Source organism: Polypterus senegalus, chromosome 3 (assembly GCF_016835505.1).
Source record: "Polypterus senegalus isolate Bchr_013 chromosome 3, ASM1683550v1, whole genome shotgun sequence".
NCBI lineage: Eukaryota > Metazoa > Chordata > Cladistia > Polypteriformes > Polypteridae > Polypterus > Polypterus senegalus.
The window spans coordinates 91,116,348-91,143,709 of record NC_053156.1 but is presented as its reverse complement, the minus strand read 5'-3'; the positions used below and the strand labels follow the sequence as shown (position 1 = coordinate 91,143,709).

Below are 27,362 nucleotides of genomic sequence, written 5' to 3'. Positions count from 1 at the left end.
GTACATCTATGCATTTGTTGTGGGTCTTTGTTTACTTTTTGGTCTGTGGGTCTGTTTTCTTACTTCCATACTACTTATTAGCATCCCCTTGCTTCCCCACATTTTTCTATTTCTAGACTTTTTTCACTTCATTTACCTATTATCCAGCTGAGACTATTTGCATTTGGGACAATCACTGCTAAAATAGCTTTTGCCTATTTTTGAAAATCTCCTGATTCTTTTTCTTTTTTTGCCTTGAAGTGTTCGTTTCTTAATGTCATCCTTTTGGAGTTGTTCATGGCAAGGATCAATGTGGCATCTGATAATTAAATTAATAAATGAACCAATACATGCCTACTGGTCCAAGCCCGGATGCACCCAGGTCCTGGCCGCAATCGATGCTGTGCTGTTCCCTCGCTTGCTCGTCCTCATGGGCTCCTTTATTCTTTAGTTGTCACTACCAGTTTTAATGTAGCAGGGTTGGGTTGGATTGTGTTTTGGGCTGGGGAGTGAGTGCCAAGCATGGGGCTTTACCTTATTGTAATTCTTGTCAGAATGGCTTATATTTCCCTTTAAAGTGTTTACTTTGTAGGTCAATAAAAATTTGATCACAAAAAAATGAAATTAATATTAAGGTGTTGTTTGCCAGCATTAAGCAGTCAAGTTCAAAATGTTAATTTGCCATAAAATGTTATTCTCTGTAACACTAGTAACTGTTTGATCCACTTGGCAGTGACATCTAATGTCTCTAATGAGTTGACCTAAGAGATTCATTGACAGTGTTTTAGAACAACCGTGTACAGCTCCTGTAGAGAGCTAATAGAAAAGCCAACACAATATGGGAAAGGCAGAACATTCATGTAGGTTCAGAATATTCTGAATATAATCCATAATAATGCACTCATGTCATTATAACTCAACATGTAAAAAGTACCAAATAACTAAAGATGATGTCACTAGGTCATACAAAAGAACAAAAATGAAAATGTCTGATTAGTTCTGCCTTTCATGATAACACTTAACCGTATCATCTCAGACACCTCATTCCTAATTATTTGGTGGGACCATTTTGAAAGGCTGAGAATATCCTCCTACGCAAAGTAACTCTATTGTATGGCTTCATGGGAACTGTAAAATTGAAACCTGACTCAAACGAAGACAATAGGTGTAATCATGGAACAAGTGACAATTGTTAACATTCTCATCTCAAGTCTAAATATGGTGCCTGGAATCTAAATATCATTGGGATACTTTTTAGATCTGAGTATGGACAGCTTTTTAAATTGTAGTTGGATACATTTTTGGCATATTTTTAAGAGTCATGTTTTCCTACAACATATAACATTCATGGTATCTCTATGTAAAAATCACTTTTCTAGTAAAGTCACGGGCCTTTTCTACTGAAATATCTACTGCATCTTTTCAATAGATCTGATTTAATTTCTGTTATCACTGTTACACTGAATACATAATTAATAATAATTAATGTCCAATTACCTTAATAATATTTGAATACCTTTTCATTGTATCATCTGATTAATGCTGATGCTAAAAATTGTCTACCACAAATGGTAATAATACATATATATTATATATATATATATATAGACAGGAATCCACAACCTCTGATAAATCTTTACTGAGTTTTTTGAACATTTGGGTCCCATAAGAGTAATAACATATTACAAATTGTTGAATAAAGCAGCATTATTTCTAATGACTATTAACGATGTTACCTGCACTTTCAATGTATGCAAAATTATACTGCAAATATCGTACAGTAAACTTCAGTGAGCTTCTCATCCTCATAACCCCTCTATCGGCTCACTTGCCCTTGTCTCTCTTTAATTGTGGTTATTATTAAAACCTTGCAGCTCACACTGATCTTCCAGAAGAAAGCACTGATGAGTGTTTTACTATTTAAACATTATTTACAGTATTTTACACTACTTTTGTCTCTGAACCTTCCTTGATTAGCTTTATTCAGTTGTGAATCTCATGAGATAAACTTACTTTGTTGCTTTTCACAATAAGTCTGTCATGTTGATTATAAATAAATAATGTACTCAATAAAGATCATTCTTAAGTGCAAATATTCAGTGATTTCACAGGCAGTCCTTTACATGTTAAATATTTATCCGTGGTTTATATAAAACCAATGGAAAGTTTTCATTATATATAGTAAATGAAATGAAAGTTTTTTGGTTGAATAGGTAAAACCCATAGTGTAAGTGTAACATTAACAAATCTACAAATGAATTTATTAATATAGTAAAAGCAGTCCATAAAGGGGATTTCATTTGGCTAAAATTACTTGAAGTGTGCTGTAGCCTATGTCCCATTGATATTGTCCCAGATCACAGGCTTTGTAACAGGCAGTATTACAAATTAGGAGAGTTAGGTTTATAGAATGAATTTTGATTTACCAATAAATAATATGGCTAACTGAGAAAAGAACACTTGCACACATTTTTAAAGTGAAACACAACGAATTTAAAGATGGCAAAGTAAGGAATGACAGCATTCCAGAAAAAGGCCAAAACTAAGGGCAGTTGATTGGTTCGTCTCATTTTCAGTAGCTTTAAAAGTAGTACCTTGGATTTATGCCAGATGCAGAGACAATGTCAATTGGAGCATATAGGGTGCATACTGCATCAAACAATTTTGGCGATTAAAGGACATTATGACCCACATGACATTATATCAGGCATGTTAGAAATGCTTCAACTTGATCTTTACTCTCAAAAATGTTTAAGTGTGCCAACAAGCTACTTTATTTCTGGCAAAAATGTCCTTTTAATTGGTGTTTAATTTTATAAATATACTATAAACTAAGAGTACATAATAAATGCAAAAATGCAGAAAGAATAATACAGTATGTGATGTTTCAAATATTTGTAACTATCTGCAGTAGGGAAACTTAACTTCTCTTGTAACCAATATAGCATTATTCAAAAGAGTTACAGAGAAGCTATAACTGAATAAACTGTAACAAAATTTAGTGGGTTGTGATTGTTGAGGATGAGTGCAGTAGATTATAAAGAACACTTCAAAAGATCTGTGGTGGGCTGGCGCCCTGCCTGGGGTTTGTTTCCTGCTTTGTGCCCTGTGTTGGCTGGGATTGGCTCCAGCAAACCCCCGTGACCTTGTAGTTAGGATATAGCGGGTTGGATAATGGATGGATGGATGAACTTCAAAAGATGCAGATACGCTTCAGGTAACAGATCTCTTCAGTCAATGAGAAAGGTGATAAGTAAAAGTGAAAATAATATGGCCATAACAGTTACAAATATGTCAGCTTTAGCTGTGGTGAATAGATTAGATTAAGAAGAAAATGGAAATTACAAATAACAACACACAGATGAAGGAGCATACTATTTATTTAAGAAAATGTCAACATTAAATCATTCCTTCAATATTTTCCACATTAGGGAGTGTTGCAGGAGTTAACAGAATTATATTACAATGAGCAACATCTTTTGTACAGTAGATCCCTCAGAGAAGCTGTTGTTTTTTTTTTTTGGAAACTTAGTATTACTTTTTTCAGTGTCATTACCTACAGGGGAAATTCACAAAGACTCAAAGATAAAGAACACCTCATTCTTTAAAAGAAGAACTGTGCCAAATCTTATTTAATATAGGCTGGTTTGTCCAGCTTGTCTCAACACTAATGAGTGATAATTAAAAAATGTAGCAAAGTGGTTAGCACTACTTCAAATCCTGCTAAAGTTGGGGTTCAAAAGTTAAAGGCTAGCTTCCCAGTAATGGTCAGTCAACATTGTGGCTAACAGATATTCTCAATGCAGTCTCAAGAATAGAAGATCATTAGGATTTCTGTTCCCTAGAGTTAAAGCTGACTGCAGAGAGAATTAATATGAGTCAGAACACACTTACTTCCAAATCTAAACGTCACAGATGTAATTTGGAAGATGTGGGATTAATATTCAACACTGATTAATACAAAGGTACAAAGACAAAGACCCAAATTTAGTACAGAAGAAAGCAAGGAGACAGAAAACATGATGTTGAATTCATCAGAGATGATAGAACATTCAAAGTGTCTTGAGATTTAATTATAGCAAAAAAGAGATGTCATAATTTTTCAGATGATCTTAAAGAGTGATCAGGAATCAGGCAAAATGTCATAGCACAGAGGTCTAGAGGAACTAATAACCTAAATTGGGAGACATTTGAAAACTCAGTCAGAAATTGAAGAAAAAAAATAAATACAATGAATCCTATTATTTCTTTTCCTTTTTTTTTTGAATTGCTCAACTGCAAGGTCTTTCCCTTCTTTAATTCTAATCTTTGGAAACCAGTCAGTGAATGTCATCATAAATAATATTGCCAACCAATGTGACTAGCAATGGATGTCACTGCCATCAAAAATATGTTGGAGCCCACACAAAATTATGTATACAACTGTGAGACTCTTAGAAAAACATTGAAGAAAATTGTGACATGATGGTGTCAGACAAATGACATTTAAAAATTAACAGTCATGCTAATGATAATAATAATCATGCGAAAAAAATTCAATGAAAGGAGACAACACAACAATTAACAAGTTTCTTTTTTGTACTCAAGTAAAATGCCATAAAGGATGCCATAAGGAGCTCTTAAATGGGGTTATAAGAGTTAAATGCTTAAAATGACATTTAGTTAGACAAGTTGCAAATATTAGAAATGATGATGTGAGTAAATAAGGTTGATGCTATATTAAAAAATAATTGTACAACAGGGCTTCAGGACCACAGGTTAAAGCTGGTCAGAATATAATTTCATCAATATTTCTTCACACCAGACAACTTTTTATATACCGTATAAAACATTAGTTAGTATTAGTTTAGTTAAACAGACAACTGGAATAGACAGTTCCCTGTACATGGAAGTTAGTGTTAATTTAGTTAAAGATATTGTAGTGCCTTTAGATTTTAAGACACATTATGTTCCTAAGAATTGGCATACTGTTGCTGGCCTGAATGGCCTGTTTTTGTTAGAATTTGTTTCACTTCTTGTATACCTTGTAATTACAGCATGAGCTAGATCATTAAAAGATATGGATGATCGACGTTTGTACCAGTATACATAGCATGCCATTGCTATTTTATCTTATAATATAGTAAACAGCTACAATATGATAAAACTGATTGTTGTCCTTGAGCCAAGTAACAAGGTCTCTACACACTTTGGAGGACTTTGTCTAGCTTGCAGCACACGTCCCCTAAATTGTAAGTGACAGTCAACTAGAGGCACAAGAAATGAAGTTCATGGAATAATACCAAGTCACCTCTTTTCAGCTTGATCTAGACAAGGTCATTTTTGACCTCACCAATCAAAAAGACACACTCGCTCACTCTCTCAAGGTCTCTGAAACACTTGCTAGTTTTTCCTCACAGCTGTGCTGAGGTGGAGTGTAATTTGTTTCAGATGAATTTATAAAAAGTAAATTTAAGAATCCAGCTGTCTTACAGAGTTGTTTGATGGAATTCTGTCAGTGAGGACTGCTTTGAAAAGTAGAGACTTCAATCAAAATAGATATATTAATGTATGACCACGAGAGGAGAGTAGGGTCAGTACATGCTGTTTACTACAACCTAGTAGAGGCTAAATTATATGAGTGCAAAAGTTTTGGCAGTAAAAAATCTGATAATATGACCATCTTGTCAGTAAAAAAAACAATACAGAATTACTTGAAGCCTGTATTTAGTAAAGAAACGGGTACTCTAAATAATCAACTTGAATACATGGGTTCATTTTGCTCTAATACAGCACTGAGTAATGTACACAGCAAAGGCATTCATTGTTAACAAAGCAAGCACCAACCTTTTTTAGTTTTATCAGTCTTTTTTCTGTGCAATCCATTCATATTCTGTGCCCACACTTTTTGGCAGTGTCACAGGGAGATGAAGCCTACTAGAGCAGCAAGATTAAGCAGTGGGTAGAATGCCAGCCCATTGCACAGCACAATTTTTCTCATGCTCACACCATTCCAATTCAAAACTGCAAATGAACCCAACTGATATTTTCAACTAAAAAATATAAATTCTTCACATAAAAGTACCTTCATCTGGAATCTAACTGGGGCGCAAAATGGTAGCTTCATAAGATTCACCCATCCATTTTTCAAAGCCTGCTTTTTCCTTTATGCACGTGAACACAATTCCTGTCCATCACAAGGTGCACTCACTAACATGGAGTTGCCAGTCAACTTGGTGTGGCTGAATAACCAGAGGAAACTCGTGTGAACTCCAAAAATATGTGCGGACTCCATGCAGAGAGTGACTGGGCCAGGGATTGACCCCTGACCTCTAGAGCTGTGAAGCAGCAATGACAATGTATGAAATGTATGTCATTTTATACAGTACATGCAGCTCTTACATGTAATAAAAAAATAAACAGTAGCAGACTTACAAGTATTAATGAAGTCTAAAATTAAAAAGTTCACCTGCTCAGTCATGAATCTTTTGGTAAAGCATGAAAGGACGGTTTGTTACAGGTTACAGTTATGTCTCTTGGAAATGCAATGCTTTGAAAATGCCAGTCCAAGTCATTGTTCTGTAAAGTAATGATCTCTTTATTCTAGCTTGTGTGGATACCTTACAATATTAACATTAATTTGCTATTATTTCTATTTCATCTTTCTGCTATGTGTGTAGTGTGATAAAATTATATATTTCCCTTGATAAACTGCATGTACGTCAAGATTATGTTCATGAAAGCAGAATGTCTCTTATAATAGAAAAAAATATTTAGGATTATTATTATTTACAACAGGAGAAAATAGGCAGCTTTTTCTATGCTATATGGGAACATTCACTGAAAAAAGGTATGAGTTATGCAAACAGAAGAGAGAGAGAGAGAGAGATATAAAATCGTTCTCTTTATGACAAAAACTATATGCATAAAGAAGGATTAATTAAATGCTTCGGAGAACAACTGTGGTTTCAACAATGAAGAGATAAAGGTCAAATTTTCTCTAGTGGTTTTATATTTGACCCCTGGTGTGACATCAGAATTATACCATTAAGAGATTTATTTTTTCACATACTACAATACATTTGCTGCGATCTTATGATTTATAATTGCTCCGAAATTTGAAGATGGCATTTTAAAGCCTTCATTATGTTCATTTTAAGAATGCTTTCACAGAGCAAACGGAACAAAAAATAAATTTACTAAATGAATAGTTAGTAGCTTGTCCAGTCATTTTATGGGGGCTAATTTTTAACTGTTTTTCCTGTTTGGCTTATTACATCTTTCTTGTCTTCTTTGGTTGAAAAACTATTTCAGTTATCTGTTTGACCAATTCATTAGCCATTGGGACATTCAGTATGACTGAGTGTGAGTCTGTGCTTGAATGTGCACTATGGGATGGTGATGCAGAACCTTGCATGTGAGTGTACAGATATGGGCTCCTGCCACCTGGTCATTAACTGGATTAAATAGGTTTGAAGATGTGTGGAGGAATGAATAGATGGAGATTCATAAGGAACCTACAGGGATACGGGGTGAGTGTGGGCAAGTGTGTGTCCTGTGACTGACTGGTGTCTCGTTCAGATGTGAACTGATTCTGTCAATATAGACTGCAGCTGTACAACCCTGACAAGGATTGAAAAGATTTGGAATCTGATAAACGAACGAATGAATGAATTAATTAATTAATTTAATTAATTATGTAATATTCAATCTCAATAATCCTTTTAAAAAATGAATGATCCTTCCAATACCTAATTATTTATAAAGTTCCAAGTTCTTACATAGTACAGCACCTACAAAAAGTATTCATCCCCTGGTTATTTTCACATTTTGTTTGTTATAACATTTTGAGTCACAGTGGATTTAATCTGGCTTTTTTGACACTAATCAACAAAAAAGACTAATTATTGTCAAACTGAAAACAGATCTCTGTAAAGTGGTTGAAACTAATTAGAAATATAAAAACAAAAAATAATTCACCCCCTTAAATATGACACACAATTGGTCACTTAATTAGTTCAATGGAGATCCCCTGTCTGCAGTTAAGGGGATTCAACTGATTGCAATATAAATGCACCTTAACTGGAAGGTCCAACTGGGTAAGTATTGTGGTCTAACCTTCATAATAAAAACACAAAGAACACTCCAAGCAACTCCGTGAAAAGATGATTGAAAACCAGGAGGAATGGAGATATGAAAATATTCAAGTCTTTGAGTATACCTGTGAATTGTGAATTTCCCCTTGGGATTAATAAAGTATCTATCTATCTATCTATCTATCTATCTATCTATCTATCTATCTATCTATCTATCTATCTATCTATCTATCTATCTACATTGTAATACAGTTAAATGAGCAATTAAGAAATGTAAATAATATGGTTCAAAAGTAAATCTGCCTAGAACAGACCATCCACAAAAACTGAGTGATCTTGCAAGAGAAAGACTAATACAGTAAGTCATCAAGAGACGTTTGAAAGCTGTTAAGGAGTTAAAAGCTACAGTGGGGGACTTTTGAGAGATTGTTGCCAAGCTGTTTCCCCAGTCGCAGTTTTCTGGGATATTGGCAAAGAGAATGCCACTGCTTAAAAAAATGGGTGTGTGATCAAGGCTTGGATTTGCTAAAAGGATCATGGAAAACTAAAGTCAGTTGGAAGAAGTTTCTATAGTCTGATGAGACCCATATTGATGCTTTTTGCATCAGACGTTTCTTATCATTCCTGTCGTGAAGCATGGAGATGGCAGCTTTATGTTGTGGAGATGCTTCACTGCATCAGGCCTTGAAAGTGAGGGTAGAGAGTAAAATACAAAAATATCCTGGAGAAAACCTGAGGCAAGAAACATGCTTGGGAGATTTACTTTCCAGCAAGACAGTAACTCCAAGCATGAAGTCAAAGCTACACACATTTAGAAGCAATGTTAATGTCCTAGAGTGGCCGAGTTAGCATTCAGATCTCAATCCTATGGAGAATTTGTGGCTGAAGTTGAAAAATTCTGTTCACCCACAATCTCCATGCAACGTTACGAGAGTTTGAGCAGTCTGGCAAATAAAGATTTTGAAAAATTGCAGTATCCAGATATACAAACATGAGAAAGATTTACCCATACATTTGTGTGCAAAATTCATGTCTAAATATGGAAGGCTAACTTCAGCCGAGTTTGGATGCTTCCAAGTTAGAAGTCATGATGCAGAGAGGAGTTTGAGTTATAATTCATTTTTTTTTTTTTTTTTGTAAAAGAGTGCCATAGCCCAGGAAGGGATTTTGGCTAGTGAGATAACACAGGGTACATGGCATGCCACTGATTCACTACTTTATATTAGCAAGACATTTATAAATTTATAAATTCAGAATATAATGGGCTTATGCACAGGCAGTGTGGTACAGTTGACAAGTCTTTGGACCCTGCTACTGACACTGTGTGACCATGGCCTGGTCGAGTCACTTCATTTGCCTGTGTTTCTTTCAGAAAAACAAAAGAAAAACAATCAATTGTGTCTGGAATGTTGTCTATGATAAAGGTATCAGCCAATAAGTAAATAATAATAATAATGTTCATATTATACTGTAACCTCTTTATGGTTGAGCCACAAAAAGAGACAAAAAAAAGTTTTCTATATAAACTATACATTATGGACTGGCATCCAATCCAATGTGCTATTTCATTTAAGCTCACATTCGTTTTAAAGTACTGATCATTATGTTTTTCCTTTTGCAGGAATTCTTTGCCAGTTTTGACCTAAGAGGTGCACATGGTTTATCCCACGACCCCATGCCCCCTAATAATGGAAGGGATGGGTAAATATACATGAATATAATTTACTGTATATACAATAAAAATGTTGAGGTACACCTTTGTAGAGTATATAAATGTATAGTAAAGAAGATCTCCTGAGTAGATCCCAAACCAAAATTAAGCCAAGCTGGCAAAAGTACAGAAAGGGTTTGATTATAACAGAAATTATAATAAGGTGAAGATAACTGGAGACATTGTTATAGCAAAATAGGAGAAAGCAACAAACTTCCAACCTATTTCCCTGGATGTCTGGTCTGATTTCCTACCTTGCAATACTCTTCTGTTCTTCCTCCCTTCTCTGTCCTCCCTTCCTCTTGCCAGACGAGCCCTTGCTTGCTCCAGTCCTGCTGGCTCTAACCTTATTTGTCATATGTGTGTGGAAGGAGCTTTGGGGAGCCATACAGGAATGACTTCCAGGATGGTGCCCCTACAGCTCTGGCTACTGACTCATTTTTAATGGGCCAACCTTAGATTATTTGTCCATACAAGGGGTGTTCAAATATAAACAGGAATTTATGAGCTATGCTTTATTTATTGAATACAATGAAACAACTTACACACTATTTTTCTATATAGTCTCCTGCCACGTCAGTATACTTGTTTCAGTGCTCAGGAAGCTGCTAAATCCCAGAAGAAAAGTAGAAGTCTCTTAACTGCATGTTGACCCATTCTTGCACAGCGTCAATATCCTCCTCATTCAACTTGAATTTCTTCCCTCATAAAAATTCCTTAAGTTGACCGAAGAGATGATAGTTCCTCTTTAAATAACTTGCACCAATCATACACTCTAAACTGAGAGAGACACTCATCCCCAAACTGTTTTTAAGTCTCAAATAAATCTGAGATGGAATGACTCCTTCATTTGTCAAAAATTGAATAGTAATGCGCTGTGCAACACTACTATGTACCTCCTGCTCCGACATGTTGATTACAATGAACAGGAAGGGGGAAAGAGCAGCTAGCACTACTAACAGCAAGTTCAAAGATGCATGCATTTGTCCAATGAATCATGTCTACCTTGCACTATTTATAAGAACAGAGCATGAACATTCCTGTTTATAATTGAACACCCCTCGTACAATGTACCAAGAATCCATGCATAGCCTAATAATTACACATTGTTATATTATGGTTCCCCTGCTTTCACTTATTAAATTGGAATGTTCTTAGCATTTCTTCCCACTGTTCCTGGCATATATTTGTACCCAAAGATAATTTATTTTTTGGACACCTAATATTACATTGGTGCATAGCGGCCCTGTCATAGGTGTCCTTATTTCACTAGCAATGTCATCGTCATTAGTGTAGTTACCAGCAGGGCACCTTATTGCCAAGCTCCTGTCTTGCACTACCCCAATTTCCTTGCAGCTGCAGTACTTGCTGGGTGCACCATTACACATCATTAAGTACTGTACCCTTTTCACGTATGCCACTTTTATTCGTGGAGCAACTCATAATCTGGTTGCTCTTGTGGTTCAGAATAAGTGCCATTTTAAATGCAATGTAGAGCTCAAATTACAGTTAATGGCCTACATTTGACTTAATTCCTTCTTTTGTTGTTCTTGGTGGTGGTCATATTATTCTAGCTGTTTACATATCCTACGCATATTTAATAGAGTTAGGAGTGACTCTCAATCTAATGTTAAGCATTAACTAGGAATTCAGCCTCAATATTGTACACAAAAGAAAATATAACAGGAAATGATTTGCTTAACCCATTAAATAAATTAAAATTAAATATTGTATAACTTCACTGTGTTCATGGTAGCATGTCTGCCTTGAATTGAATGCACCATCATAAGTGATGGACTCACTTTCAGATTCTATCTATCTATCTATCTATCTATCTATCTATCTATCTATCTATCTATCTATCTATCTATCTATCCAAAAAAAATTATTGTTATTTGCCTGTGGATTGATCCATTTCAGAGTATGATTGAATTACAAAAGTGGGCATTTGGACATAAAACTACTTTGTTTTTGTGCATGTTTTCTAATATATAACATACTGTTTTTCTTCATCCATTTTGTTATTATGTTTTAGGTTTACAGTATGTTGCACTTCATTTTTTACATTATTGTTGTAATTATCGTGTAGTGCTGGGCACGTAAATGGGAATGCACTTAATAAATGAGTTGAACTGAATACTCATAAAAACAGGCAAAATAGATATTTGCTGTACAACAAAATCATATACCAAGCACTATACAACTAATGGCCCTAGTACCATTTAGTCTTCTGTTTGATTGGAATATAATAAGTTCAAATAAATTCAGAAGAAGTCTTAATAAATTTGCATTTGTAATAGTTTTTAAATTATTTTTTATAGGCATGGAACTAGATGTGCTGGAGAGGTGGCCATGGAGGCAAATAATTCATATTGTGGAGTGGGTGTTGCATATAATTCTAAAATTGGAGGTACGTAAATATCAAGGTTGCCATGTTTGACACCAGATGTTTATAAGAGAAATCAATTTGCTAAATAACTAAGAACCATATAATCACCCAAGTACATCACAGTGAATATCACTTTTGCCTTACAATTCCTGGGACCTGGGTTCAATTGTAGGTCTGTCCACCATATGTGTGGAGTTTGCTTGTGTCCTTCATTGTTGTCTGATTTTTTTTTATAATGTAATAAGGTTTGCTCATATCCTAAAAATTTGCTTGTTTGGAGGTAGTAAATTCTCTCAGTTTGTGTAATTTTGAGGATGAGCATCCCCTACAATAGACAGCCCTTTTGTACAAGTTTTCTTATTGGGTAATCAGAAGGTTAAAGCATATCAATCACAAAGCTCTGTTTATATTAGCAATCTTTGATGACCAGGAAGTGTACAATGCACAGACTTTTATATTGTTGCAATGATGACATCACATGCCATGCATACCTGGCCGTTTCTGCATAACAACTCCATAACGTTCTTTTGAAAACAAAATGGCTTTGCTGGAGAACATAATTACGCTCACCATCAGTAAAGCTAACAAATCAAAAACAAGAGTTAGAACTGAATTCCTTGAGCTTTACAACCCTACTTCAAAATGATAACATTTGTCTTTAACCCAAAGGGAACCCAGAAACAAATTAATTGCAATCTTACCCAATTCTCTTTCTCCCATTAACAAAGCAGTCACTACTTTAAATACTACACTAGACAAAACATCCTATAACTCTATTTGATTATATTCAGTCTGGAAGCAAAACTTTCCTTTCAACATCACCTTACCGTTGAACACTATTTTTTTTTTTAAAAATCAGTCTTCTAAAAGCCCTAATCATCAATCCATCCAGTTCCAACTCATACATTAATTTTCTTTTTCTTTAGTGGCCATTTATCTACATCACTGTCTCTCTTTAATTTTAGTCACTGATATTCCATTTTGTCTTCACATATTCCTACTCCTAGATCTCTCATCTCTCCTTTCTCTCTCTCATTCACCATTATTCAGCAAATGATCTTCTCATTGGGTACATTACAGTCAAACTGGCACTGGCCTCTCACTGGATAGAGACCCATTCCCTATCTTTAGACCACTGGAAATCTTTGTATAAGTTATCATCAAACTTTCCACGCCACAAATAAACGAGTTATCCACCAATAATGGAAATAAGTGTACATATGTAGCAAGGAATAGGCAGCAGGATGTTTGTAGTGACTGTTTTATTACTGGCTTGGCCCAATTAACATCCTATTCAAATTTCTACTCACCTTATGCAAATGTCTGTTGCTTTATGTTTTCATTTATACTTTAATCAAAATTTAAACACCAAAGCATAGAATCTAACAGCACCTTTTAAATAGAATTGCTACACCTACAGTACAATCTGAATGGAGTCAGTTCAGATGTTTTATGCCTATTTCTCTTGACACAGCCTACAGACAGGGACCCAAAACATGCTGACTGAATTTTATATCACAATTTTTCAGTTGCATGAATACATCATTGAGATACGCAGAATAATCTGTTAATGGAGAACCTAAAATATACACTGCATTGCTCAAATTGTTGTCACTGAGACCTTTACAATTACAAGTGCTTGTAGAAAGTAATGGAAATATGGATTGATGCAGTGTAATATAATATATCTAGAATCTTTCACAGACTATAAAAACTCACAAATATTTGTACTTTGTCCTGCAAAGTGTTTCAAGGCAATACAGAGAAAAATAGAAATTATTAAGTTCTAAACAACTGTTATGAATTTTAATTACAAATGTCTATGCTAGGTTCTGAACCTATGCTTAACTTATTATGGATTTCAAGCTGTCTAGACCCATAATCATAAACCAAACAGTAATGCTCATATCTGTTATTTGTTGAATTTATCTCCAAGGTATTCGTCTGCTGGATGGCCCAGTGACAGATTCAATGGAAGCCTCTTCACTGACTTACAACAATGATTTTATTGATATATATACTTGCTGTTGGGGACCAAAGGACAATGGAATGAAACTAGCAGGACCTGGAAAACTTACCATTAAAGCACTGAGAATGGGAACTGAAATGGTGTGCCCTCTTTAATTAGTGGACAAATTTAAGACTCTTCAAATCTTTTCAGTTTATACTTTTAAATGAATGTATGCTAGTAATTATTATCTCACATTAGAGAAAAGGATGATAAAAGTTTAATGTTTTGTGCAAGCTTCTCCATCAACACTTGACACATTGTGCAGCTATAGTGCAAAGTTAAAGGACTGATGTTACTAAACATTTATATATTTCTTTTTAGTGATTTTTGTAAATTTTGAAGTTTTTCCTCCACACACTTATCAAATGTTTTACTGTAAAGCTATTAGTTCTACCAAAAGTCTCTTTCTTCACCTCCTAGCAATTAGGGCTTTCAGTGTAACCTAAAGCACTCCATATATTGTACCAGTTTGCCTCAATTCTGTGCTGGAGCATTAACTCCTGTCTGTGCTGTTCAGTTCATTTTGGATATCCCTTCTGACCTTCTTATAAATTTTTCTTTTTGCATCGATTCTCTGGTGTTGGGACTTTTCACTCTTGCTAAAGGATTTTGTTCTTTTGGGTTACAGATTTGGATTGTGCTTGGATTTTTAGATACCTCTTGTTCAAGTTTTAATTGAATTCTTGTTTTGTTTTAGAATTCACATTTGAAGCAAGCATAATTATATTAAGAAAATCTGTTTTTGTTATTTCGGCCAAAAGAGACAGTTAACAGATGCAGACTAGAGAAATTTAGTCAATGAGGCTTATACAGTAGGTACTATAAAAAATGTAATCAGTGCATCACCTTTAGCTTAATTTGGGTTGTCTTTTATCATGTATATTTGCAAAACAATTATCAAATCAGGGTCTGAAGGTCTTTAGGATGATATTTCCTGCCATATACAGTAGTTAAATACATATAGCTAAAGTCCTGTCTGCATGGTGATACGTTTCAAAATGTGTGCAATTTTTACCCCTAAACAGTATGCTAGGTACTTATTGAGAAAATTATTTTAACATGACAATTGGTACATGTCTTATTTATTTCCTTTATAATTTTAAATTCTTCAATGACACTTCCTCCTAGTTATATTTGCATAGGTGTAAAATAGTTAGTTCCTTCACTCCTTTTTCATAACTAAATTAATTTCATATCACGCATTCAAGGAATGCCTGTTTGTAAGTTAATACATTAACTCCCTAACCATCTATTATTTAGTTTAAGTAGATTATGTCCCTTTTTGCCATATAGATATACAGTATATATCTTTTTTCTCAGCCGTGTCAGAATGTATCAATATATACAGTAAGATTAAAAGAAAAATGCTGACTTAAATAAAGTAAGGTTACCGCTCTTTTTAAAACTAACCTTACCACTGAAGAGACTAATTGTCAATATTACAATTATTTCAGTTTTGTGGTTTTTATTCTGCATTGCAGAATATTATCACTTGTCATCAGATTTTATACTGCAGACGGTAAGCAGAATCAGTAGGGGTTTCATCAAGCTTTGTTTGGACAAAATCTGCACATAGCTGTTGGAAACCCTCATGAGCTAAAGGATTTCTTTCAAAAGGAAAACCTCTTTTTAACCCTACCCCTAAATAGCCAGCTACTAATTGATATACATTTAATAGTATTTTTTGCCAAAGGAAAAAACACAAAAAGCTCAACCAAATCAGTATATTTAATAAAATAATAAGCAAAAAATCAATCCAGTTATCAACAAAAGAAATACTTCTTCTTCTTCTTTTGGCTGCTCCCGTTAGGAACTAAGAACATGAAATTCAGAAGACCAAAATATTTTTTCATTCAAAAAATTGAGCTTTAGATGCTATAAAATTAACATTTCAAGTCCAAGGCACAGTTAAGAGCCAAAGCACACAGGCAACTTAATAACTAGTAATTTCTGATCTTAAAAACACATTCAAAACTTATAATGAGAATGCAAGAGCTAGCCTATACCAGAAGACTTTAAAACTATTAGAATACTAAGAGAAAAAAAAGCTTACAATATTCAAAACAAGGGAAGATTTATCAAAAGCTTTGGATAGAAAACTGAAGGCACAGTGAGTACAACACCTACCAGACAATAATTCCTCAGCCATGAACTGTGGGCAGCATATTACTTTAAGCAAGCAGCTCATGGAAAATGAGGCCCTGTCCTCTTTGGCTCAATCCTCTTATGGTGAGAAGACAATACAATCACCAACAACACAATAGGCCTAAAACAACATAGTATCCAGTACCAGCAAGTAAGTAACAATAGTTGTTTTACATGCATTTAATTGTCCCCAATGCCTACTTACTTCTTCAATCATGCAGTTCTATTTATCGTTATCTTGAGTGTTAAATTTCCCAAAATTAAAGATCAGGTAAAAGAACAAGACAATTTTTAAAACCGATACACATAGCTATTGTAACATATAGTAATTAAAGCTGAAATCATTTAATTAATTTAAGAAATACATTAGTGAAATTTCTGAAAAATAGTCAGGGTACTGTCAGAAGTATCTCACTTGATTGTCAGTCTGGACTTCTAAATATTTTTAAGATGTTACTCACTCTGCCAATTCTCTGTTATCTCAGTAGCCAGGACTATTTTTACTCATTCTAATGTCTATGGCTATCTCTTTCATAATGGTAACATAAAACTTTAGTAACATCTTTATCATACATTTCATACATTTACACAGATAAAAATATAAACATTTGAAAGGCAGCGACTTACTGAACTTAGGCAGCAGTGGGAACTGAATCTGCAATTTATGCTTTTCTATCTATTTTGCCTGCCTATGCTATTGAGTGGTAAAGCCTGATCATATTTGTATTTAATTATCTTTCAATAAGCTCACAACTTTAATTGAGAAACTAATAGCATTAATGATATTGTTTTGCTTCAGTAACTCAAGAAGAACTCTGAGGATTTAATATTTTTAATCAGCATGTTTACATGCAGGTTAATATTCCATTATTATCATTATTGTGAATATAAAGCATTTGGAATATCTATTTTAGTTATGTGAGCCTAATATTTAGAATAAATGTAATTCTACAGGAAAATTACATATTTTGATAAGAGTATAACACAAAACACACACACACTATATATATATATGTGTGTGTGTGTGTGTGTGTGTGGTGTATGTGTGTTTGTGTGTAAAGTGTATATACAGTATATATATACTATATACTGTATATATATATATACTTTGTATATATGTATATACTTTGTATATATATATATATATATATATATATATATATATATATATATATATATATATATATATATATATAAAATGGAAACAGATTTTACTTAATGAAAGCAATGTGATATTCATTTTCTTTTAATGGGGTCCAGCAGTTGGTTTTATATATGTTTAAAAGCACAGATGTCTGCTTAAATAAGTGATAATAGCTCAGAGTCATTGTTAAATATGGAGTTCAGTATTTCGATTGAGATTTTAGCCTTCCAGTAGACTGGCACTCTGTTATTAGTAGGTTCTTTCCCTGGTTTTGATACTGCTAGGGTAAATTCTTTGCAGGTTTGAAATTGCTTTGTAATGTTATACAGGATTTTTGTTTTATATTTTCATATAGAGTATATCTGATAAAAATGAGTATTAAAAATGATAAATAGTCATGGTGCCAAGGATTATGTCTATAGTGTTTGCTGACCACATTTTTATTTTATAGCTATTTAAACAATATTCTGCTCTCCTTCTATAAATTTTTGAGGCCCACCTAATAAAAGTTTAGGGTCATGGAGTACCAGTGCCAGTGACATCACATATTCAGGGTCAATTTAGCTTCTCCATTCAACATAACATGTTCATGTTTGGGAGGAAGAGTACTCCAAAAGAAATTAATACAGAAATGAGAAAAATATGCAAATGCAACATAGACATACTACCAGGCCAGAGAACATTAAAGCTGTGAGAAGAAGCTATGTTTCTTCTCTATAGTAAGAAATATCTGTTCCAAATTTTATAGCTATGAATATTTGGTTTTCAACTCATTTTGTTTTCTTTTTTAGGGCCGGAATGGAAAAGGAAGCATCTTTGTATGGGCATCTGGCAATGGAGGCCTAGCAAATGATCACTGTGGGGCAGACGGATATGTCAATAGTATTTACACCATTGCTATTAGTGCAATAACACACTACGGACTGTCTGCCTTCTTCGGCGAGCCATGTCCAGCAGTTATGGCTGTCACGTTAACTGGCGCTTCACATAGACCTTCATACGAAGGTCTCCCTTTGGTAAGTTTTCATTCGTGATTCTGTAAATGGTACTTTCAGTTTATTTATTTAATTGACACTTACTTCTCAGTGATTTACCAGTCCATTCAGTTTAATTCATGTATGTTTCATTAACAGTAGCATTCTTCAAAAAGCTACCTTCAAGCACATATTTCAGAATATTTTTCAAAAAACTTAACATACGGCAATGCACCAGTTTGCGGCTGAATACTTGCTGCTAAGAAAAACATCATACACCGTGAACTTAGAAATATATAAATAAATAATTACAGAATGTTGATTTTTCAACAAATTAAATATATATATATATATATATATATATATATATATATAATAGAAAAGAATAAAAAGAAAAAGGGAAATTGTAGTCAAAATGGAATCAATTTGGTTTTGGACAGCAAGCTTCGCGCAATCTGTCTATGCACTCCTAAAATCCACAGCTGCATAGTCAATGCATTTTAAAAAATTAAAAGTTCCAATATGAAGTCCATTACAAGTGAATAATTACAGTTGAATTCAAATATTTTTATTTAGCTCAAAATCTGATTAAATGATCTGCTCAGGGTCACCCTAGGAATTGATGGTGGGGACTGAACTAACAGCCTTCTGGTTTACAGTTGAACACCAAAGCCACCAGGATACCCCGCTTCCCTTAAAATAAATGATCTGACCACGTAGCCTTTTGATATGGAGTCGGAGATGGCTTTTGGGAATTTTATTTTATAAAAACAATGTTAAAAACTGATAATTTCTCAGACATGAATGTCTCTCATCCCTGCAATTGCATGGATTACCCTGTGGCAGTGCTTCAGCTTTGTGTGATTTTACTTTCTCGTATACATAGTATAAAGAAAGTATAGGAATCGTGAAAAAATTTGATTTCGATGAATTTTGACGTTTTAGACCTTCCTGAGTCCGAAAATACCAATTATAAAATAATGTCTGTCTGTGTGCAAACACGATAACTCAAAAACGCTTTGACCTAGGTCAATGAAAGTTTGTACACCTGCTTTATATCCAAAATAAGGAATTCTTTCAATTTTTGGGCCACTTCCAGCAACCGGAAGTGGTACTTTAACTGAATACTTTTGCAAATTTTCAAGTAACTATGGTTTACAGATAGATGATTCAAATTTTGTATAGATATTTATCATGATAAAAAGCAAACAGATATCAAATCTGAGAAAAATAACTTAACCGGAAGTAGTATTTTATTTAAACAGCCATTCCAATTTTTTGTTTTTTAAAGAGTCAAGTGTATGTAGCCAGTAAGTTAATGTGTAAGTGTTCGTTGTTTTTATCTTTTCTGTTTCTTTTAGTAAAGGAAACCTTTTCGCAGAAAATTAATGAAGTTTTCTGCTTGGCATTTTATAAAAGCAGTCTTCCTGTTATGTGAATAGTATGTTTGGAGGATTGATGGACTGGAGTACTGGAAATATGGTTTAGCGAAAAATGGCAATGATTTATACTGTAGCTACAAAATATGGCTTTTAAAAAGTTTTCAGTGAATTTGTTTGTGTTTAAGATCTTTTAAGGGAGAGCATTATAGAGATTAGACAAAGAAGAGGTGACAAAGTTAATTTACTTGTCTACCATAGTCCTCCCCCAAAGACACATCTTGAAAAACTAGCACAAACAAGGCTTTTGGGCATTATCAGTATTCTTCAGTGTGCCTAAGTATTATTGCTAATAATGTGTATCACTTCTGGCTGTAAGCTTTCCCTTTCTCAAATGGATGTTTTTTTCAGAGTAATGCGGCATGTCTCGATGCACATACTATCATTTCAAGCTGTTTCCATGAACTTGACAGTGGCTTCAGTTTACTCCAAGAGTTTGTACAATGTTCAGATATCATTTCAATATATCACCTTTGGAATGAGACCCTCACAGTTTGAATACATGGCCAAAAACAAAAACCTATAAGAGCTGCCTGATGAGATTGAATCATCATGGTCCCAAACCCCTGAAGAATGCCTTTGACTCTTTCTTGGATCCACACCTCTAAGCTCAGGCTGTTCCTGTGGAAAAAAGAGGGTGCTACCAGTGCTAGATAGGTGTACTTAACAAAATGGCCACTGAGTGTAGAGTAAAATGGTTAAAAGGTAGAAGAGCTACATTATAAGTTAATAAAATTTGAATGGACATTGCTCATGGATATTGTTTTACCTTACAGTACAGTGAAAAGTAGTTGATAGTCCTGCTGATGCAAAAATATAAAGAAATAAAGGAAGAATTACAGTACATGGTAAAACAGTCAGTCTTGAAGGTGATCTCATTAGACCTTCTTCTGATGCAAGGAACCTTGGTGTCATTTTTGATTCCTCCCTTTAAGAAGCTTTCTTACTTTCACCTCCGTAACATATCCCATGTTCACTCATTCCTCACCTTTTCTAATGCTGAGAAATTTATCCATGTTTTTATCACATCCCGCATTGATTATTTTAATTCCCTACTGGCAGGTGCTGCTTCTAATCTTATATCATAGCTCCAGTTGATTCAAAACTCTGCTGCAAGAGTCCATACACGAACCAGCAACACTGAGCACATAACACCCACCCTGGTTCACCTCCCCTGACTCTCTGTGTCTTACAAGACTGAATATAAAATTCTATTATTAACGTACAAAGCTTTAAACGGCCTTGCACCAGACTACATCAGTGACCTTCTCCATTGCTATGCTCCTGTTCGTCCAGTAGGATCCTCTGATTCTGACAATCTTGTTGTGCTCCACACTAACCCTACACTCTATGGGTAACAGGTGTATGGCATCCAGACTTTGGAATAACCTCGCTGACTCCATTCTTTCTTTTAAAAAACAACTTATGTCTCATCTGTTCACGAAGGCTTTTAACTTTACCTAATATTCTGCCCCTTCTTTCAGTCTTCCTTTCTGTCCAGATGCTCAGGGTAGTTTGTGTGTGTGTGTTATATCACAAATTATGTTATTTGCTAGGCTTTTCTTTTAGTATTTAATATTTAATTTAATAAGTTTTATTCTTTTATTATTTTTATTGTATTTTATTCTTTTATTATTATTCTAACCTGCATGTTTTTGAAATAGTAACCAGGCCTATGCTGTGAACCCAGGATGCTTGATCTATGAGGGACTGATGTTAACCACTGTGCCACCTTGCCATCCCTGGCCAAAATGGATCTGCCCATGATTTTGAATTTAACCTAAAGATTGGTTGTGTTTATGTTTGCTAACTCTGCATTGTATTTTCAAATGTATAAACAATATAGTTATACTTTCAGCATTATATTCTGGAGTAAGCATTTGTTTGGAAAAATCTCAAAAGTCAAAAGTCATGACAAAGAGTATTATTTTACACTTTTTGCACCATCTAGTGGCAGGCATCAGTCAAATGATATTACATTTTTTAGCATGTCATTTGAATTTATTATATATTTAAAATACTTTTTGAAAAACTACCTTTCAACTGAAGAGTAGAAAAACAAACTTGAAGATACAAAGTAGCTGAAATGAATGCATGATAGCCTTGTACTACAGATTAAGTTTACCCTGAACTAAAAAAAAAATACATGAGGTAGTATTAACCTTGTGTAAATATTGCTTTTAATCATTCATAAAGAAAATATGACAGTAAAAATATATAATCATTTGAGGCTTTTTTAGTTATGGACAATACAGGATATAATCGATATGCCATTATTAAGTATCATCTCAAAATGAACAAAATGACCTGCTCTCAACATTTCCATTAACTATTTTAGAGCATGTTTTATCCCTATCCTTGTTCTTATGAGTATTCTCAGGCTATATTAATTGGAGTAACATTGTCAGGCAGTTCAATGAACAACTCTGACTGAGCAGGAGTATGACCTGCAATAGACTGGCTCCCTGTCCACTAGTGATTTCTGCTTAGCACCTATTACTTCAAGAATATTATTTAGATCATTGTGACCCAAAAATTGGATTCAGCACATCCAGTAAAATTAAATGACGAATGGATGTTTTACCCAAATTTCATTTTAATTTTGTTGTACTTTGAAATATTTAATATATAGAATAACATGAAAACACTTGGCATTACAATCAGATTAACAACAACAGTTTTTATTCTACATTTAAAGAAGAGGCTTTTCCCATTATACAGTAAACTGCCTCTAGAATCAAAGTTCTGTACTGAGAAACAGTATATGTCTTCTTTTGCCCTGTGATGGTGTTCAAGGGTATAAAGGGAGCACCCTATTTCTGGAAGTGATGTAATATTCTTGAAAAAAAATACACACACACACACACACACACACACATATATATATATATATATATATATATATATATATATATATATATATATATATATATATATATATATATATATATATATATATATATATATACTGCGGTGCGCTGTCACCCTGCCTGGGGTTTGTTTCCTGCCTTGCACCCTGTGTTGGCTGGGATTGGCTCCCACTGATATGCACTGATCCGCCCCAAATCTATAAAACTACCTACAAGTGAAGTGGATCACACTGATTACCTGTGGCATCTGTGAATGGGTGGGATGTATTAGGTGGCAAGTGAACAGTCAGTTCTTGAAGGTGATGTGTTGGAAGCAGGAAAACTGGGCAAGCATAAGGATCTAAGTGACACTGAAAAGGGCCAAATTGTGACGGCTAGATGACTGGGTCAGAGCATTTCTAAAATGGCAGGTCTTGTGGGATTTTCCCAGTATGCTTTGGTTAGTACCTACCAAAAGTGGTGGAAGGAATGAAAGCAGTGAACCAGCAACAGGTTCATGGGTGTCCAAGACTCATTGTTGTGTATGGAGAGTGAAGGATACCACATCTGGTCCAATCTCACTAAAGAGCACAAACAGCTAAAAAACAATGCTGGCCATGAAACAAAGTTGTGAGAACGCATAGTGCATTACTTTTTGCTGTGTATAGGGCTGCGTAGCTGCAGACCAATCCTTCGAGGCCCCACCTTGTAACTTATTGGACGTAGAGCATCTGCTGCTAATGTGCCAGGGGAATACACTTAAGCTTTGTCATAGTTGTTTTATTTGTTATTTTATAATGAAAGGAAGAATAAATTTGAGTTCACAAGCCACAATAGCAAAAAAAAAAAAATGGGTCGTAGTAATCAAATATGCTAATTCCTCAGTTCACCAGGTTTGGTCCCCTTTTCCAAGCAACAATGCCCAATTTAGAGAGGAGCTCTGTCTTCTTGTCTACTGCCAATTTCTTAGTCTAGAAGCTTCTGGTCTAGCTTTTTTTATATCTCTGCAGTTGGTCCTGGTTCTTTTCTTGAAAAAACAAAACAGTCTGAAGTATTAGGAATTCCTCTCCTATCTCTCAGGTTTTCCCTGAGACACCACGTGGAGGAAAAGTGAATTGTGAGAGCAGAGAAAGTTAAATATTCATATAAGAGAAAACAAAACTTAAGACTGAAGGGACTTTGAATGCTGTTTGAATGGGTGCACAAGATAAGACAACATGAATGTATTTAAGGGCAGCATAACGTATATGCCTTCTTAGGTTTTGATACACACTGGTCTCACAGGAGTAATGAGAAGTGAGCAATGAACCAGAAAACGTTTAGTTTTGTGGTTTGAACCTGAAAATGGAATAATTTCTTCCAGGCGTTCATAAGACTGGTAGGTGGTGGCAGTGCAGTGGTGCTGGGTATATTATCTTGATAAGATTAGAACAATGTTTGAACAAAACGTAGATGCATTAGTTCATAACAGTAATGTACCCATGTGCAAACTGGCCTTGTTGGTAGAATTGTCACACAATTAGGAAACTCTTGTAATGTTTTAGAACCATACCAGTTGAATTTACTTTTTTTGTAACAACCTTCACATGCATCAAATTTCCATTCAATTAAGCATCTGCTAGATGAGATGGAGCGAGCTTTTCTGTGTATTGTCTCACTACCAGCTAGTCTGAAATAACTATGTCACACAAAAGGGTAGACATGTGTTGCTTATTGATTCCAATACCTTGCTAGTCTGTACCTCAACCAGTTAACACTGTTTTAAGGACAAATTGGTACTAACTGGCAGAAAACACAACCTAATGAAGTGTCTACCCACTGTATTTTTCCGCAATTTTATTTTTTGGTATTTGGTACACTATATTAATCACTGAGGGAAAATTAGACTGTCATATGTCAATAAACGATCGGTTTAGTAGAGCTGTAAATTATTTGCTTTTGTATGTTTTGTTATGTTGACAATTATTTTTGAAATACTGTTAACTTGATGTGCTGTCAGTCTAATGTTTATTTCAATTAAATTTTGGAAGGTAGTCAAAGCAGATTTAACTATGTTTAGCTGCTTTAACTATGAATGTAATTTTAGTGTTATTCTACAGAAGTTAAGGCAGACCTTTTGGTAAGTTCCTTCATACTTGACATCTTGTTTATTCCTTTACTTGTAATGAAATGAACAGGAAATGTTGTGATTGCTAGAGTTGTTTAAGAAGTTGTGTAATAGTTGTGTTTTAAGACAAAAGTAACATATCTATTAGATAAAATCTATGACTTGTTTCAGGGAATTCTTGGTATTGCCTGTAAGTTACAGGTTTGGCTTTAGTAATCACCATTAACAGGAAACATTATACATTAGGTGAACTAGTAGAAACAGTAAAAAGTCTTGGTTTTTTTATAGGTAATTCCTGACATCAATTACTGGTGTGCTTACTTTTTCTTTGCTCAATTAACTATTTTAGAGTCATGGACAGCTGGACTATATCTTGGCCACAATGGGCCCATGGTAGAAACCTTCAAGTGTCAAATGTATGGAATCTATAACCATTGCAGTAGAGGTTTAGCATCACCTATTAACTTGACAGCATGTCTTTTTTTGCTGTGACCACACAATTAAATCCCTGAATAAATGAACTCCAAAAATGTGTGCCATATTAATGCAAGTAACTAAACATTGCCTGTAGACATACAGTAAGGCTCATTATGCTACTTTTACACTGAGTTCAAAAAAAGCTAAACTGAAATGTCGTACTGTACTATTCAGATAAAACTTAAAAAGTTGATTCATTTAACTCTGAATGATAATAAAAGATAGAATACAAAGGATGGGCGGAACACAAATTAATATGTATAGCAGTGCACAGGTCTCAACTGGAGGTGAATGTAGGTTTGGTGGTTTCACTTTATGTAATTCAAAAGTTGAGTGTCTCATTTAAATCAGTGATCTGGTCTTGCTATTGTCCACAAATGAAAAGTTGCCTTGACAAATCTTGGTCCTGAAAAACAAGTTGGATAAAATCAGCATTATGGTTTCACTGATTAGTAGCCAAATATAAAGGAAGTTGATATCACTGTACCACAGATAATGCTGGTCATAAAATACAACCAGTTGTACTTAAACTTTGTTTAAAAGTATGATAAGTACATTGTATAATTGATTTCTGGGAAATTAATGGAATGCTGTCTTAAAACTTACTATATGCTGTAAAACGCTAGGGGTCACTGTTGCCCCATTAACCCCAACAGACAGACACTCTGGACACTGAGTAAAACTAAAGGTAAAATTCTGTTATAACGGATATCTTTACAATTAAATTTTCATTACAACGAAATATTTTTATGGTCCCCACAGTTTCCTCATATGACATGAGTCTCATTACTACAAAGTACATTCAGCAGATACTTTAATTACAACGAAGTGCACAAAAGACCTTAAAATCCTTGAATGAATCATCCATAGAGCAGTTAGTTCTGTGGTCGCAGCTCAGTTGTGCACAACAATCCCCAAACAGAAAATTGTAAAAAAAAATCTTTCTTTGAACTTTCCTTGTACTGTTTTTTTTTTTTTTTTGCTGTTTTTGTTTTCGGTAGTTTTCAGTGATGCCTTTTTTGAAAAACATCAACTGGAATTTAACTCACTGTCACCCTCCTATAGAAACCACAAACATGAAAAAACTATAACAGTTCATATATGAAAAAAAAACTTTTATTTTTTGCAGCTCTCAATTGCGACAAAATGAAAAAAGACGTTGCCAGTAAATTCGGAATTTCGTCATTGACACTGTCAACTTTCTTGAAAGACTGACCAAAAAAAGAATAAAAATCTTGGGTTGCAAATGTATGCGAACTGCTGCATTTGAAGACTTCGAAAAAGCTGTTTGTTATGTGGTCAAGTGATGCTCATTTAAGAAACATTCCTATTAATGCGGCACTCATTCAAGAAAATGTGAGGTTTATACACTCTCTTGGGACCTCCCCCAACTAGACAACATGCCCAAGAGCGTCCTGAAGTGCAATCACCGCTTCTGTGGAGGACTGTTTATCTGTTGCCGAAGAAACAACAGGCTCACAGCTTTGCTGTGGCTCTTCACCGAATCAAACAGAAAAGATCTTGATGGGTGATGCAAGGAACATTATAAATGCAAGGAACAGTATTACCCGGCCACTAACCTAGCCACAACCCTGCCTGACTGCTGTGTCTGTGTATAGGAGAGTGGCAGATCCCACTACAATAAATAACCCTGCTGTCCTTGCTTCATAAATAAAGCTGGTTTTGCTAAAGTGCTCAGACTCAGCCTCGTGTTTTGGGGTGTAAGACCGGGACTTATAGCACGACCACAATCTTTTAGGTTTCGCTTCTGTGGCGCCTCACTGCACTGCTGTGAGCCTGATATTGCCCTGACCCAGCAACAGACAAACAATGCGGGATGCACTTCAGCGTGATGTTCCTGGTGGTGGGGTGCAGATCCTAAAAGAGTTCAGAAAATTCACAATATAAAGAAGAAGAAAAGGATGATTCGGCTTCTGATTGATAACTGTGTTGCCCACAACATGCTTCTGCATTTAGATAATGACAGCAGTGCCTCAGCCATTGGATCTGGGCATCATTCACACCCTGAAAGTGTATTCATAACTTATAGACAGGAGAAGAT

The 27,362-nt window shown here is 34.7% G+C and overlaps 1 protein-coding gene across 1 annotated transcript in view; it reads left to right on the top strand.

Moving 5' to 3' along the window:
- LOC120525368 (PC3-like endoprotease variant B) overlaps positions 1-27,362 on the top strand; it is a 535,535-nt gene that overhangs the window by 16,202 nt on the left and 491,971 nt on the right. Inside the window, exons 3-6 of the mRNA XM_039747601.1 lie at positions 9,676-9,755; positions 12,087-12,175; positions 14,091-14,263; positions 18,246-18,470. Coding sequence (XP_039603535.1) covers positions 9,730-9,755; positions 12,087-12,175; positions 14,091-14,263; positions 18,246-18,470 — 513 coding nt within the window. The 5' untranslated portion in view covers positions 9,676-9,729. The remainder of the gene's footprint in view (positions 1-9,675; positions 9,756-12,086; positions 12,176-14,090; positions 14,264-18,245; positions 18,471-27,362) is intronic.